General features: G+C 33.7%; 1 protein-coding gene across 1 annotated transcript in view; it reads left to right on the top strand.

Annotated features, from left to right (window-relative positions):
- The window catches only part of Ac76E (adenylate cyclase type 2 Ac76E), a 618,104-nt gene that overhangs the window by 576,627 nt on the left and 22,982 nt on the right, over positions 1-18,495 (top strand). Inside the window, exons 20-21 of the mRNA XM_085825247.1 lie at positions 4,745-4,846; positions 16,389-16,503. Coding sequence (XP_085681373.1) covers positions 4,745-4,846; positions 16,389-16,503 — 217 coding nt within the window. The remainder of the gene's footprint in view (positions 1-4,744; positions 4,847-16,388; positions 16,504-18,495) is intronic.

The raw sequence follows: 18,495 nt of genomic DNA, 5'->3' as shown, positions 1-18,495 counted from the left end.
GACTTTTCATGGGAGTACAGATATCAGAAAGTACCAGATATACACATAATGTAATGTCTGGTAGGCAGACATAATTTAGTCTGAAACACTGATACCAAAGAATTACAGTATTAAAAATATTAACATAATTCCCTTTAATTCTGTCATTTACATAAAAAGGTACATGATTCATGAACAAGAGTTATTAGAAATGATGTCTTATTAAATATTGTAATGTTAATATTGTTACGTATTATTACTGGAATACATATTTCTTTTAATGAAATAATATTGCTATAGTTACATATAATTTACACTTGACTACTTTTCGTTTTTAATGTTATTGCATCATTTTTCCCTATCTATTTTCGAACGATAAAATTAATCAAATAAGGAGCGGAAAATACGTGAGGAATTTCAGTAATTATATCAAAGTGTGATATTGATAAGACTAATATCAACAAAAGTGATACAGTTATAATAATGAAAGTCAGTTCATTAACTCAGTTATTCTTATTGATCAACCAGCCGTTTGCACGAACAGTTCCTAAAATAATTATCATAAAACGGAGGAAAAAACAAGGTTATGCTTTTAATGGTATAGTATAATTTCCTAAAACGCTTAATATTTTCTTTGCTTTTCAGTCGTTTGCTTTGTTATTGACTTTTTTGTTTGGTTTAGTGATTATGGAATAGCACCCTAGGGCTATCTGCCTAAGGAAAGGGATAGTTGAAAGGTAAACTGGTTCATATACACGTTGTAGAAACATTAGGTTATTTCGAGGCGGGAAAGATGAAAAATATGCAACGCCTTCGCCGGGAATCGAACCACGGACCTCTGGAATACGCGCCCAGCGTGCAGACCACCGGAGCACAAAGGCATGCCAAGAAGGCGGGAGAAATACCTTATAACGTTACACATGAATAAAGCCACAAAACCACTCTTGCAGCTAGCCCGTTCACCTTTAATCGAATCCAGGACAGAACTACCAGTATTCAGAGATTTTACCGCTTGGCCACTAGTGGCGCTTTACCACCAGTGCGGCCTCTTTACCACCAGTGCTGGTCGTAAGCCAGCCTTTTCGAAACAAAGCACTTTTATCTCCTACGCAACAAAAGTTAATCAACAAACTCTATTATTTAAAAACGATGTGTTGTCGTTTGTTTGAGTGAAGGACTATGTGTGTTCGAAATTCGGTAGCTTTGGGTGTCACCACTTTTTCGCAGTGCGAGGAACGTACAAACATAGATACAAATAGATTCTCTATGATTTGATATAAAGACTGATATCACATTTAGGAAGAATTAACTACAAATTCTACATGTGTAATATTCTACGTCTAATCTTTACATCATAATAAATAATCTTATAATATCTGTCGTGTATTCCAACTAACTTTGTAATGCCATTGATCATAAAAAGTGTTAAGTCTGGTTTATACAGTAAATTACCCCCACCACACTAACTAACCATCAAACAAATAGGCACACAATTAAAACACTTTATGTTTATTCTTCTTCGCCAACTGCAAATGATTAAATTAAAATATACAAAAGAAAATTATCAGCCAGCCTACCTAGACCTGGTTTCAACACAAACCTTTACTTTTATGAAATTTATAAATTTAACAGTTTAAGTGCAACATATGCATAGACAACAAGAGTTATGTATATTTTTTTAAAGGTTCGATCTGATGCCCCTTTATTCTGAACTATAATTCTGCATCGTGACTTCCATGGCCAGCAGGGCATTTTGTAAAACTTCCATTCATCTTCCTCTACTTTCCAGATACCATCTCTAGTGGTGGGTTTTGAGCTTAGAAAGTGCTCTTTTCAAGAGACCAAAGGCACAATAATCTATAGGTGAAGTCTCAGGGGCTTTGCAGGAATAGGTTGGAAAGATACACAGTATTCTCACAAAAATGATCGGCCACTATATATTTTTTATTTTTTTAAGTAATAGATTAAGAGAAAAGCTCTGACATAAAATAATAAAGAATATTTTCCCTTTGAATACAGATTTTCTTAGCTCTCTCTTTGTACTAAATAAATTTGAAAGGATTAAACAGTAAATTTAAAAATAGCGTTTAGGTTTGAAATTGAAAAAAAAAAAAAAAAAAAAAAGAAGATACCACAAAATTAATCGCACATTTTCATAATTTCTAATTAAAATCGTATGCAATAAATGAAAAAGGAAATTTTACGGAATTATTTTGGATAAATAAACCAGGCAAAAATCTAAAAATCGTTTTCTTTTATACTTAGAATTTTCTTTTTAGAAAATATACGTTATTTTAATTTTTGTTGCAATGGCTTGGTTACGAAAGGAAACATCGTTAGAAAGCCGCAGATTACTTATTGATTTGCATAAAAAGAAAGGGAAATCTATTAGAAAAATTGCCTATTAACTTAATTTAAGTAATTCTACAGTTTGTGATTATTAAGCGTTATAAGAAATAGAATCGTATTCAAAACAAAGGAAGACCTGGAAGACCATCTGAGTTATCTTATGGAATGAAACGCTTTATTCTAAGTAATATAAAAAGAATCCAAGATTGAGTGTTCCTTAACTTGCTGCAGAACTTCGTGAATTATATGAAATACGTGTAAATTCAAAAACTGTAAAAAGAGTAATGCGCTCTGCAGGATATCATGGGCGAGTAGCAAGACAAAACTTTTATGTCAGTAAAGAAAAAAAACTGAAAGCTTCGACTCTTTTTTTTTTTTTCAAAATCGATACCAGATTACTGGAAAAAAAAGTGTTGCTTTCTGATGAAAGCAAATTTTACATCTTTGACTCAGATGGACGAGTGCTGGTTTGGAGAAAACCCACAGTAGAGTTTCGGAAGCAAAACTTAGTCCCAAAATTTAAACATGGCGGAGGAGAAGTTATGGTATGGGGATTCATATTCCGGTGCTGATAATGTAGAGTTTATAGATGGTGTTATGGATCAGTATAAGTACCTTTACATCTTGAAGCGAAATTTAGCATCGTCAGCCCAAAAACTTAATATACAAAATAGTTTTAAATCTACCAGGACAATGATCCAAAGCATACTGCGCACAATGTTAGACTCTGGCTGTTATATAAGTATCCAGAAGTAATTAAGGCATCATCCCAATCGCCAGATCTCAATCCTATTGAACGCATTTGGCAGGAACTCTAGAATCTAAAATTCGAAATCAGAGCATAGCTTTGCTACAGCAAAAGAAAGCAGTGATTTAAGAGACGTAGCATAAAATAAGTTCAATAATAACAAAAATACTTTTGGAGTCGATGCTCAAAAAATTAAATGAAGTGATCTAGTGTAAAGGTAATCCCCCAAGATATTAAGAAGCAAAAGCAATGTTAAGTTTTTGTCATTTTTGGATGTTACTAAAAGGGCCCAATTATGTTTGTGAGAATATTTTGCCTCATAAAACAATCATATCGATTTTTTTAATTTAATTTTCATATTTAATTTTCATCTTTTCGAAAATGTATTTGCTATAAAAAATGTTGAATTTATACATGATCAAAATAACAGCCTCTTTTCTTGTTTTAATTTACTTTAGTTTTTATGTTCATTAAAGAATACAAGAATTCAATGTGTCCGATCACTTTTGTGGGCCACTGTTTATGCAATAATGGCAACGCGGCATTGAAAAAATGGAGAAACATTAAAGAAGCGGCCCTATTTTTTATCTGCTGATCCGGAGCTCGCAAGTCTCCGATTATAGACCTGCGAATTTGCAAAAAGTTTTCTTTCTCTGTATTATCATGAAGATAAATGGTTATAATCATTCTACAATGCTTGTATCGGTCACTTCCAAGATGAAGTGCTGCACAACTGGTTTCCAGAAGAAGGCCTACCTTGTACCTATAAAGTAATATTCTCCCCTATGATGCTGATGTTTCATTTTAATCGTCTAACTCTTACCTCTTTCGTATTTCCTCGCGTATTCCACCCTCTTTAAATTATTTTATTGTCCGAAACTTGAGAGGATAAAATTATGCGAGTCATTTGGTTTCCGAAGAACGCAGTTACAATAAAAATATAAGAAAGGAAAGTAGTCATGGATGAACTTCAGATAGATGTAACGATATTATTTCTTTAAAAGTAACCTGTATTTCTCTAAGAATACGTAATAATATTAACATTATGATATCGACAAACATGGAATTGATATCTGACAGTTATCTGAGCATGACGTGTCCCGCTCAGCTACTTGTAAAGCCCCAGAGGCACCCTCACATGAATGAATCTTAAGCGCAGTTCCGAAGAGGAACATCGGGGAAACGAAAGGCCTGGGAAAGAATAAAAGCTTCTAATTTCGAACTATCGAACTCTTTCGCAGTAAGACTAAAACATCAGATAAGACTGAAATGAGCTGGAATGTAAGTAACAGCAGCAAGTTTAAATCACATGTTTGGAAAGTTTCTTAAGTGGGAGAACACCTGCCGCATCCGGGTAGATTAACGAAGTATCTGCACAAAATCCATTTCAAATATTCAATGCTAGGATAGAAAGTATAAAAGAAAAATCCAAATACAAATTGAATAAAAATAAAAGTAATCAAGGTAACAAAATTTACCTGTAAAAGTAAGCTTTACAGTTCAAACTATGTACCATAGAGGAAGGGGGAAATGATGTGAATATTTTACAAATTTTTAGAACCTAACGCTAAAGAGCCAGGGACAAAAATACACGAGAAAATTCCGTATTTCAAGTATATATTGCTTTTATTAACTTTATTTTCCGTTATTTTCTTCCTTCCTTTTCAGTTGCTGTTGAAGCCAAAATTCAGCCGCATCGAGAAGATCAAGACAATTGGTAGTACATACATGGCTGCTGCTGGCCTACAACCGGGCAGAGAAGAAAATGGGGTAACGTGTATTATTTTAATAATCTCGGCACTAGCATTCCGTTTATAAGTTTCATAATGGCATTATCTTATGTACGTAATTTTTCATAATTCTGTCTCTAGTCTGAGCTTCAAATTTGCATCACGGAAATACAAAACTTCTTACTGAATTTTTAGGAATATGTTTAGTGTTAACTAAAGAACGAAAAATATATGTAATCAAAAGAAAAGAAGATTATTTTGATTCTTAAATGGTTGAAACTTTAGTTTAAAGATTAACAAAATCTGACGTTAAATTCAAGAGTGTCTCTAAATACTTAATACTTAGATCCAAAGAATAGTGTTTGCGTTTATACTAACTGAAAAGGAGAAACATTATAGTCATAACAGGTGCTTATCTTCTGCAGCGGCCTTGGCAAGAAATTGTATTTGGCCTGTTTTTGGCGAAAACTTCCGATCTAGGCATATGCGAGAAAGAAACGTTAAGGATCTAGCTAGTTTTTGTAATCGCTTTGTGTAAATGTTTCTCATCGAAAAGTATAATGCTTGCTGTTTTTTAATCTTCCACCAATGCAGAAAAGCGATAGCTGATGTTTGAGCCATAATTAGTAGCACCTACTAAACTGCGGCCACCAGAAAGAGTCTGTCTAAAATGAATTTTCTGGTATATTATGCATAAATCAAATATACATAAATATGTTTACTTATGTATGCTGTTTTTCAATAAATTGCTGTCTTAATTAAAATAATATATAGAATCTTCTGGTTTGTTTTATAATAAATAGAATTTTTGCCATATATATATATATATATATATATATATTATTATTATTATTATGAATAAATTACTTACATAATTGTACCGAATACGATAATTAATGCTTGTATATAACTTCTGTTAAATTTTGTTATTTTAAATTAATTGCGACAAAACATGCCAAAAATTGTATTTATTTAATTATATTTAAATTAAATAAAATTTTCAGCATGTTTATATATGTTGTTATTTTAAATAAATCGCTCACACAGTTGTACTTAATACGATAGCTTATGTTTATCTCATTATTAATTAATGATTGTCTTGAAATAATTTATGTTTATATTTCAATTCTGTTGAATTTTGTTACCACAAAACATGCCTAAAATTGACGAAAATTCTATTTATTTGATTCTATTTTAAACAAATAGAATTAAGTTATTTATTAATAAATAGAGTTTTCGAGATTTTTATGTATGTTGTTATTTTTAAATAAATCCTTTACATAATTTGCTGAATACGACAATGAATGTTTTCTTATTACTCATTAATATTTATTTTACGATAATTAATGTTTACCTAAGTTCTATTAAATTCAGTCGCTACTTTAAATAAACTGCGAATAAACTTGCATTAAATATCGTAATAAATATATAATCTATGCCAAGGAAAGGTATTGGCACGTTTCATACATTTTCACGGAAATGTATGAATTTTCACATTCATACATTTCATACATGGCACGTTTCATACATTTTCGGCCAGTTTTAAGTGTGTTATAAAATGCCTAGGTATTCTATGTAATATCGACTTTCATACTTTTCCGGTAACATATGTATATATTAAATAACTTGCGATTTAACGTTTACACTTGACAGTTTTGTTCGCGTGCATGTTTTACAGCATTTGGCACCAAATCGCACTATCTTAGCCGAAATTTCTCTTACCAATGCCGCTACAAAAGTCCAGTACCCAAAGTTGTTTCTCTTACCAATAATTAAATGGCAAAAATATATTTAGGGGACTTCTCTGATTTACTAGATTCTATTCTAAAGCGGAATTTATTTTTTTTAATGTGGATATAAATTTAATTAGAATCAAAAATTCTAATATGCACCTTAGAGAAAGGTTTTCTAAATACTTTTACACTTTAAATTCTTTACTGATTGTGAATTTTTAAGGATCGTTCATTTAAAAAGTTCATTTAAAATTACTTTTGCAAAGAGGTCAGTCTAACAGTTTAACATATTGACAAGATGTCTTTCTGTACATTCCGTTTAATGTAACAGTATGTTCCATCGTATAAACAAGAGACCAGGGTTGGATTAACCATTAACTGCTTAAATGGTAGCTCAACGAAATGAATTTCTTTCTGCAGTGGTAAGCAGTGACGGTAAAATCGGTTTGAAAATTTTTGTCATCCGCTTCAAATGTAGTTAGTTTCCCTGCCTGACACTGCATTTCTCACTCTGCGAAGTAGGAAGCCTATTGCGTTAAATCGCAACCCTGCGGTGTCGGCACCGAAATAACTTCTAAAGCGTCGCAAAGATTCAAAGAAGAAAGGGACGATTTTATTGAGGACGCCCAGTATACTCGGGTGAATCACTGCGTCATGGTTTTCTCCTCCCGAGTTAGTTCGGGCGAATCAGGGAAAAGGTTAAGCTATATAAGCCAGTGCGTAGAAAAAGGAATACCCAAAAATTTTCCTACTGCGTTTCCAATAGAATGCGTGGTACAGCTAACCCAAAACAGAAAGAGAGAGAGAGAGGAGGAATATAAAAAAACTGCATTAAACCATGGCAGCCTGTACAGGCCAAAGCATCCGGTGGTTCATTTTCATTTACCATTTATTATATCGCTTATGTACATGTAGTTTTTGTAGCAGCTGAATGAGATGCAGTATCATTCAGCTACTTAAAATATCAATCGCATGTATAAAGCACAATATAAAAAAACCTGCATTAACTCTTTCCGGCGCGCTACCTTTTAAAGTTGGAGTTTTGATCAAAAAAAAATGGTAGGCAGTCTAATTAAGCCTAGAGTAGCCTAGCATAGTCTAATTAAGCCTAGAGCCACAAGTAAAATTTTGGGAAGATAGCACTTGTCGTTTTAATTCTGTGGGTGTACCAAAAGTGGGCACGCTGATTGAATAGAGCTTCGAAAAGAATGCTGAAACGAGCATTGTTGTCAAAGAACTGACCGATGAGATGCCGAAAAACAAAGAATACAGACTCTCAGTTGTCCTAAATTATCGGTGAGGCCGGTCTGGGCACACCTAGGGTTCGCCGTTTGATTTTAGGCAAGATTTCAAGGTCAAAATTTTAAACTAGTATAGAATAAGGAGATTAGCATACAGCCAAAAAAATAACATAGAAATTTCTTTTCAAACAATTCCTTTAATACCCTAAAAAAATCTGGAAGATTTCTTTGAAAAATGAGGGTCTTAAAAAACTAAACATGGCTAAAATATATGGACTGGTTTGTGTTGAGCTGTCATCTACTATAAATAAAGAAGGTTCAGAGTAACCTATAGTAACCTATAAATTCCTATAGTAACCTATAATTTCATTCAATTTTTCTATGCGAACAGAAGGAAATTTTTACGAGTGTCCAAACCGGACACACTGTGCCGCAAAGGATTAAACAATGGCGGCTCGTACAGGGACACAAAGCATCTAGTGGTTTATTTTCATTTACCATTTATTATGCCGTTTATATACATATTTACATTTGTCCTATTATTAGGCGGACCAACCCTCACAGAAATTATGCTGCATTTACAACCGATACTTCGTTTCTACCTTACTAAAGTATTCACTTACTTACATGTATTCAGTTCAGCTCCCTCTACATTCTCTCTTTTCAACATTCTCCCCCTGTGAACTCTTAAATTCACACAAACCGAATACATAATAAACCAAGATTACTAAATCAATACAACATTTAAATGCTATTTAAGCAACATCAAATTGCAAATAACAATCAAGTAATGTTTAAACACATTAAGTCAATATATAATGTATTTCCTAAATAAGAAACACGAATCAATTATACCAAATCAAAATTCACAATAATCATGCAATCTAAAAATTATATTTAGCAACAATCAATAATGATGCTCAGAAAATTACATATATGCAAAACAACAAAAACTGATCATTATACAATTGCAGTGGTCTCTTTTGATTACATGTTTGAGTTTTTATGAAGCAGAAGCGAAATTTACCATCTCTGTCAGGATAAGTTTCTATTATCTTACCTATTGTTCACAAATTCCAAGGGAAACAGTCGCCATGTATAAGAACTACGTCGTCATCAACTTTACATTAACCAGACACTTTAGTAAGTGGACATAAATTCATTGTAGGTGGACATAAATTCAAAATCTGTAGGCTTACGGACAGAACTTTTGTCATGTCACCTAATGCAATACAGATTCTTGTCCAGTTTTCAGTACTATCTTATTCCTGAATATTTAGTTGTGTGGTACTAGTGCTCTTGTGAGGCATGTTGGTGTGCTATTAGTGTGTGTATGATGGAATCCAGTACATGAACACTCTGAAGTAACTAACGTATCCACTCCAATATATATGTAAAATGCACCAGGGGGTAACTTATGTGTTTATATATATATATATATATGGGGTAACTTATGTGTTTATATATATATATATGTATGTACGTATTATTGTAGAACTGGTCTGTAACCAAGAGTAAAATGTTTAATTATTAGTGTGGAATGTTTATGTACGTGCACCAATGTTATAAAACAAACATTATTGTAACAATATGTTCCCAGTATTTAAGGGGACAGTGGACGTTCAAATACTTTTTTTTTAATTATTGTCATAGAATTATGAAATTTTGCATGCATGTATATTTTACTATAATTATATCAAATATCTTTGAAAAAAATTTCTGGATCATAGCAATTTTTTTTTTCAAATATTTTTTTTTTTTTTTAATTTTTAAAATTTTTTCAAAATGCTCCATGAGACTTAATTTTTTTCTGTTTCTTGTTATTTTTGCTTTATTTTTATTAAAAATGCACTGCAAACACAACTTAGTATCAGTTAGTAAATTGCATAAATGTTAGTTTTTAATTAATATTTCTTTCACATATACCTGAATTTTGGACAAAATTTCCCACTTTAATACACTTTAATTGAACTTTTATCCCCTTAAGGAATTCGCATTCAAAAATGCATACCAATTTTTGTTACATGTATAAATGGGAATCTAAATTACAAATTACAGTCATTTTGAGCATAATTTGGAGCATTTTGAAGATGCAATAATCGCCAAAATTTCATTACGAGAAAAATACATTTTAAGAATATTTTTACGCTTACCTATAATATTTACTTCTTAACATGTCCTAATATATGATTTTATTTAATATAAAATATTTTAACATTATTTTACATATGCATAAATAATGTTTTTACTAATAAAATCGTAGAATGGTAAGAAATACTTAATATTATTTTAGAAATTTTCTCGAACACTTTCAGTAAATTCATCCAAATACATTTTTTTTAAATTAAGAATCACTTTAAAAACGTCCTGCACCATATGTTTCCCCTTCCTCATTTACATTTTCATTATGTTTACCTACCTTACATAGTTTTTTTTCTTGGTAATTCTTCTTTTCTTGTATCCAGTCGAACCCCTCTTTTTGCTTTGATGTATACGACGTTTATCTTGCCTCTTTCCAATAGATATTGAACATGAACTTATATCTTTGTTCCATACCTAAAGTATTTAAACACTTAAAATTGAAGTCACTAATTGCTGTGATAACAGCTATTTTGAGTCTGTTTTCAATACAAATGTTTCCTTCGGGTAGTTCTTCCAAATGTTGCTATGTGAACTCTCGTTAGTGTTTTGTATTTTTTCAGATATGGATCATGCTAAAAGCTGATTATTGGCTAGTCATTCGTACACTGGCAATATTTTGGATAAAACATTTACTGTTGATTTATTTTTCATCATTGAATGAGATTTAGGTTTCATATTTTTAGCAAAGCTACACTTTCCAAAAAAAAAAAAAAAAAAAAAAAAGATATGACATCTGTTGGGTATTTTATAATGTATGGGTAACTCATCCGTGAAACTAACTTGCATAAATTGCAGTCTTCATAACCTTACACATTTATATCTTACTAACAGTAAAAATATTGTCGCGGAAATTAAAATAATGTTTCTCAAATGTTTGTTTACCTTTTTATTGACATTTAAATGTCCCTTTAAATGTCATAAAAAAGGTAAACAAGCCTATTCAAACGATTATAGCTTCTTTAAAAATAATTTTACATAAAAGCGGTTTTTGGTAGACGATAGAGTTAAAACCGAAGAATATTATCACATCAAATTTTCATTTTTCAATTTTTGGTCGATTTTTGCTAAAATCATCGTCCACTGTCCCCTTAAGCCCAGGTGCGCATAAAATGCACCACGGTAATGTCTAATCATTAGTGTATAAATATTTATGTAACAGCTGCAGTGTGTGCATCAGTATACAATTATTGTATTGTGCATAAAATGTTTAAATATTTAAAATGCTCAAATTTCAATATACAGTATCAACAAAAGTTGCTATTAAGCTCCTGACGCCGCGCTTCTGGGGCGCCAAAGAGTTCTCGCGTTGTACAGTTTCGGATTCCGGACGATACCTGAATAGTCCTAGTAACCTGTCTGGGTGTCCGGATCCGCTCTTACCTGTCACTTGTAAATAAGAAGTGGCCAGCATAATCCAGCTCTGTTACAGAAAATGGAAGTGATTGCAGAGCACGATCTGGTGGTAAAAGAGCGATTTCTTGTGTATCGGCACGCACCTCGTATCGTTTACACAAAAAGCACTTTTTTAACGTGGACTTGAGGAATTGTCGTCCCTTTATGATCCAAAACTTAAGTCTAATTTCAGCTAAGGTAGCTTCGACTCAAGCATGATGCAATTTAGTATGCGACTCTAAGATTACTAGTTCACTGTATCTGTCTACATAAGGTAACAGCCATGAGTGTTTTTCAGAGAAAGCAAGATCTGAGAATTGAAGTCTTCCCTTTAAACGCAGAAGATCACGGGTATCCAATTCTGGGTTAAATGAACAAATCAAAGATGGCTTTTCTAAGCGTTTTCTACTTGAAGGATCTAGAATCTCTTTCGCAAAGTGTTTTCGCTGTGTAACTTTCACCCAATAGAGTTCTCAGCTCTTGAAATCTCAACAGTGGTCAAAGGTCAACAAATTGACCTTTGAATTTCACTGAATTTCGTTTTATATTGTCTATAAACCGCATAACACAAGCCGTAATTCGATATACCTTTAGTAACCTTCTAAATCGGGATAAATCTAGTAAAGTTTCTACCACTTGAACAGAAACCTGAAGAGATGTTTGCACCCATTCTTCGTTCTGAATTCTCCCCTTATCGATGTTTATCTGTTGATTTATTGGCCAAACATTTTCAGGTTGAGAGAGCCAGCTAGGTCCCTGTTACCAACGGTAACTTCTCACAAGGTTAAAGGCACTTTCTCCGCGAAATAAAAAGTTAGGGTTTACTTTCCCACTGAAACTTTCAGTTTATTCTAATCTCTTTATCCAGTAGATAGCTATTTGGATATCCTCTCCAAAGAAACTTTTGATGACACAGTTCAGAAAACAGCTTTGTCAGATACATAGACAATTTGGCGGCTACTAAAACAGCCATCAACTCCAAACGTGGAAGAGTCATAGTGTTAATGGAGCTACGCGACCTTTCCCAATGAAACTGCTGCAAATGTTATTTTTTGAAATCAAGGTATCTAAAGTCTTCTACTGCGCCGTGCACTTAAAGGCTTGCGTCAGCGAATACATGGAGACTAACATTAGATTTTTCACAACTACCAAAATATTTTCTCGGAAGAGAGAAATCCTCGAGCACTTTTAATTCAGCTTGCCAGTGACTCCAGTCCTTAGTTATTCCTAATGGAAGGGTATCATCCCAGTCCTTATCTAATGTCCAAGTTTTTTGTAATAGGATTTTCGTTAACATCAAGAAGGGTTGAAACATACCAATCGGATAATAAGCTTCGGCCACTGTTTGAAGAATAGTCCGTTTGGTGGCTTTAGCACTGACATGAGATAAATTTCCTAAATACTCGCAATTCAGCTTGATCTTGTCTGCTTCAGGGTTCTAGATCATGCCTAAAAAGTTTGACTCTTTAGCTAATTCTACATTATAACCCCTTTCAATCTACCGGATGATCTTAATTTTCTCATTTTCATCTTAGCGTCTTTAAAACTCTTAACCGCATCTGAGAATAATCGACATGCATCTTCAATAGTGTCGGCACCGTAATATAAATCGTCTACATACAGCGAGGAATCTAACATTTCATAACTTATTTAACATCCTAATTTGTGCTTTTATATTTTTTAATGTGGAATTTTATCGTCAACAAGGAACGAAGAAAAAAGAAAAAAAGTGGCGTAAACATATATAGTGCCTTTCAACGTGAATTGTGAAGCAGTGAGGTCAGATTTGCAGCTTGAATTAACTGAGTTCTAATCTAACAATCAATCATCTCAAGCAGTTGTTTCTAAATATGCCAATGTTAGAGTTTTACAAATCATTATCGAAGGTAAATTTCCCAAATTTAATACCTCACGCCCAGAAAATCAGTACTATGTTTGCTTTATCTTATATATATGAACGAGTGATTTCCACTATGAACCTTAGAAAGAACTATTTCTGAAGTAGACTGACAGATGAGCATTTAGCCTCGTTCCTTAGAATCAGTACATCTCACTTCGAACCTCAATATAAGGAACTTTTAAAACTTAAATCGCAATTTCATTCATCTCAATAACATATTTAAATTGTAATACTTGTATATTGTTTTAAAATTTTAGAAAAATTTATCTTGGCTCGCCAAACTTTTTTTTTTTTTTTTTTTTTTTTTTTTCGATTTTTAGCCCGCGACCGAAAATGTTTGCCCATCCCTGGCTTAGGGCCTCGGAAAAAATAGATTTCAGGGTCTTCCTTGGCGAAAACTGGCGATTTTTTGGCGCCATTCATGTTTACGTGCCACGCCCTCCCAAGTAAAATGACGTCCAAAGCATGATGCAATAAAACATAAAAAATTATAATCTTGATAAACCGTATTTTAAATTAAAATACAACAAAGAAATAACGTAAACAAGTAAACACGCTTTATCTAATCTGCGCAGTATAAAAAGTAAATATTGACTTACTTTATTTAGAAATTTCTGTGTCTTCGGTGTGTGTCACACAGAATTCCTTAATAGCGTCCAAAAACTGCTTAAAATTATCTTAACTAGAATCTGTATACCGCCATCGCGACATAAATTCTCAAAAGTAAGAATCAAAAATATTCTCCATAGTGCCAGAATGTCAGGGCCATTTCTTTCGAAAATCGCTTTTTATTACACCCCACAAACCTTCGATAGAGTTGATATGAGCTCCGGTTTCCGGATCCTTAATTGTCATTGCGTAATTTACTGAGAGGTGACCGAAGCCATTTAAACCTTCATTTACACACCAGTCAATCAATGCTTTCTTTCCCGTTTGTTCCAAATTGTACAAAAACTTCAGGTTAATTTTACCACCGGTAGCCATTTTACGGTGTAAAGCTCAAAATAAGCAGCGTACTTCCTTGCCGACATCCAACGCAGAAATAAGCCATGAGAATTTTTTTTGCAACAATTAAAATCAGCGCTATCACGCATTACAACCAATCACGCCATGATGGGATTTTCAAAACATACATCGTAAAATAGGTTACCATAAATGAAACAACAACTTGGCGATAATCCAAGGGGTACCCCAAAATGTAGACTAACCAGGGCCTCTAAAAGTCTTAATCTGGCTCTGGGACACGCATTTTTGCTACAGTAACCACAATAAAGGGTGATGCATATAAATGGAACAGTCCGATTTAAATCAAATGTTGAACGAATTATTATTAGTGTATAATATTTATAGTATGACTACACAATTAAACACTCTACTATAAGCTGGCTCAATAACTTTACCTTCGCGGCAGAATTAATATATCGACAGTGAGAGAAAGCAGAGCCGAACAATTTCAACTATCAGAGTTACCCAGATAACTCGCAGACGACATCAGAAAAACTCTCCGACTCAAATCCAAAAACTTTAGCTGAAATACTCATAACTTATTACATTCTGGTGAGGGATACGAAAAGGAGAAGTTATAATAAAGATTGGAATTATAACAACTAGTTAATTAACATACGATACCCTACAAGGTGCACAAACGTTTAACATTCGGCTTGTATATGTTTGTTTAAAATTTTACATTTTGATTGCATTACTATCATAGTTTGTAGTTTTCTTCTGCCTATTCATAGCGTTTTAATGAATTTCTTCATAATGCATCTACCTACGTATCTCATATTAAACAATAAAAGAAATTTTGTATTATAGGACTGTTATGACATCTAGTTATGCACGTACCTTTTTTATTGCAATTGGCAGTACCAAAAGTATATTTAAATACACACACGCTGTTCTTACTCCAAAGTCCTTACCCTACCTTTCTTTTCGCAGTCATTTGCAGTAGTTATATACTTCCAGTTACAGAAGTGTTTTAAATGACTAAAATACTCATGTATTAGCAATTTAAAATTTAACAAAAAGTTAGTTTAATGAAGTCTAGCGCATTTATGTAAGAAAACACGGAAAATACCTCTCTTGTGGATCAACAATTGATTTGATATGATAAAAATATTATAGGTTAAAGTTTTAAAAACCGATGTAAAGTCTCCGAATAGATACTATAAACAGATTAAAAGCTAGATTAAATATTCAAAATAGATTAAAAATTTGCCAAATGACAAAGAAATGTCAGACGCAGGTCTTTCTTCAGGAGTAAGAACATTTTTTTTTAAATCCCTTACGGAAAAGAAAATTCCCTGAAAGCATCTATGCCAAATTAAAGTGATCAAAGTATTACAGAATAATTATTTTCACTGTAATTAGTTAAACTCCGTTTCTATATTGAAGGGCATTTTTTTCTCATCGTTTAATGCCATCATTCGGTTTAGGTTTTCATTCCGAGTTTCAAAATGTAACTATAGTTTTCATGATTGATTCATACGTGGTACCGGCAATGCATGAAACACCGACATTTTATAAAATACCTAGGCATTTTATAGAATGTCTGGCATTTTTAAGTAAGCATGAAATATGACAATTATTATATACTTTCCCTCGGCATTGTGTATAATATCTGTAGAATCGAAAGAGAAGACAACACGGTAAGCTAAAATATAAAATTGGGCAAAGCAACAACATTCTGTTTGACGTATATATGGAATAACAAGGCTGTTGTTTAAAAGATGTGCCCTCCTCAAAAATACAAGTATTATTTTGAAAAAATGATCAAAGAGCGCCATTAAAAAACTTTATTTCAAAGTACGTAAGGAAAAATTAAAGTTGTACAAAAGAAAGTTTATATTTTTCTTCCTAACGAAAACGATGTATGGAATTATGGAAAAAATGTATTAAATGTATGAGTTCAGTATGAATGTATTATGTATATGAATATTCGAAACAAATCTGAGATGAATTACATATTTTGCTGGTTTGGCATTGTACAGAATGTCTATGAAATGTGTGAAATGTAAATCTTTTCATGAACTGCCGGCCAGTTATCGGCATTATGTAAAATGCCTGGTTATTCCGTAGAATGTCGATTTCATACATTGCCGATAACATAACTCTTGCACGTAGCAAGACAAGTGTGTCCAAATTCAGAATTTGTTTTCTTTTTCTCTTTTCTAGGATCAGTCTCGTCAAGGCCATAATCTGGTTGCTCTCACAGAATTCGCAATCGCTTTGATGGCCCTTCTCGATCAGATTAATCGGGAGTCTTTCCAGAGGTTTCGACTCCGAGTCGGTAAGGAGAATTTTCAACTTTGTTAATAAAAGTGTTGGTCATTTTGCAAGTACAGAAAAGAGCATTCTCTTAACTGAAAAGTATTTTGCAGAGCAGCAGTTCTCAATCTGTGATACGCAAGCTCCTGGGGAGGGTACACTGACTACCAATAAGTATTGGACACCTATGCAAATGACGATATCTGCGGTCCTAAGGTACGTGACGGACTCCGCCGGCATATATTGTGTAGGAAACAGCATCGGCTTTAGTCGCATGCAAGATACCTCGCAGTTCGGAGCTCTCTAATTTCGAGAAAAGTATAATTATCAGGTATCACAAATGTGGCCGATCCTTAAGGGACATATCTAGCGATCTGAAGTACCCAAAATCGACAGTGGCCTATGTGATTAAGAGGTGGAAGGTGAGATGTGGTTGTCGGAATGTGCCCCGAGTCGGCAGACCAACGAAACTGGGAGATAGAGACCGACGAGTGCTGTCCAGAGAAATTCAGAATAACCGCACCCAACCGATGGCCGTCATCCGCGAGGAGTTTCAACAGGCATCCGGGAGTATTGTTTCAAAGAATACCATCCGTAAGGAAGCACATCTGCTTGGTTTTCATGGTCCTGCTGCTGCCCATAAACCTTTGATCACAAAGTCCAACCGCGCTGCTCGGTTAATGTGCTGCAAAGCACATCGAAATTGGACCGTAGATCAGTGGAAACGGGTTCTTTGGAGTGACGAATCAAGGTTCACCCTTTACTGTTCGGATGGCAGGATGTGAGTCTGGCGTCTACCTGGAGAACGTCTCCTGCCAGAATGCATTCTGCCAACAGTCAAGTTCGGCAGAGGTGGAATTATGGTCTGGGGGTGTTTCTCCTGGTATGGGCTGGGACCCTTGGTCCCCATTCATGGTAAGCTCAACTCCGATGCCTGCTTCACTATTTTGGATGACAATGTGTTTCCTACGTTGTGGCAGTTTTACGGGTTGTACCCCTGTTACTTTCAGGACGACAATGCCAGTTGTCATGCTTCGACGTTAACCAAGGCTTGGTATGGTGCCAATGGAGTTCATCGAATGGACTGGCCTCTCCAGAGTCTAGACCTGAACCCTATCGAGAACTTCTGGGACGAGTTGCGTCGCCGAATTCAGGGGTGCACTACCCGTGCAAAATCGGTGAAGGAACTTTTTTGTCTTCTCCAAGCCGAGTGGAAGAAAATACCACTAGCTGTCATACAAAGACTTGTGGAACGTATGCCGCGGAGGATCCACGCTGTAATTACCTCTCGTAGAGGCTCTACCAACTATTGATTTTGAATAAAGTTAGTTTTTCTTTTCTATCACAGGTGTCCAAATACTTTTTTTTATTGGTAGTCAGTGTATATGACGGCTTAGTTTATTACGTCCCGTTTCAGACTTTTTTTTTAATTGTGCCATTTTAGTCTCTTTTGATAGGGTGGATAAAAACGATTCCAATTTCAGCCTTTTCATTCAGGGTTAACGCAAAATCTAAAACATTTGATAGGAGGTCACGTGACGTGACTGTGATTCATTTACAAATGTATGGCATAAGACTTTTCGCCGTTACAGAAAGCAAGATTTTTATTTTATTTATTTTTATTTTATTTTATTTTATTACTATAAATTTGAGTATATTATGGTAGTACTATTTTCTTGAAACAGAATTCTAAATCTTGATAATTGATATATCAAAAGTAAACCATTGATACAAAACAAACTTTAATAAAATAGATATATTATTTTGTAGACTTTTAAACATGTGACTCATTATAGAAAAGAATGTTAAACCAAATATAGGGAGTTAATTTTTTGTGATTATCTGCTTAACAAAGTATTTACTTAGTGTATGATATTCAAACAAAGTATATCTTCCTTTCTAGTTGAAATAAATGCTTTTTACGCGCCTTAATTTCCCCACCAACTAAAATGAAAAGTTAGAAATAGAAGCTGAAATGGACCATTTTTTATGTCCACATCCAGAACACCTGCAG

The sequence above is a fragment of the Stegodyphus dumicola genome, chromosome 10, assembly GCF_044657685.1.
Source record: "Stegodyphus dumicola isolate Sdum_Otavi_A_Nest chromosome 10, ASM4465768v1".
NCBI classification, from domain to species: Eukaryota; Metazoa; Arthropoda; class Arachnida; order Araneae; family Eresidae; genus Stegodyphus; species Stegodyphus dumicola.
Note: the sequence above shows the minus strand (reverse complement) of the source record. Positions and strands in the feature narration are given on the sequence as shown.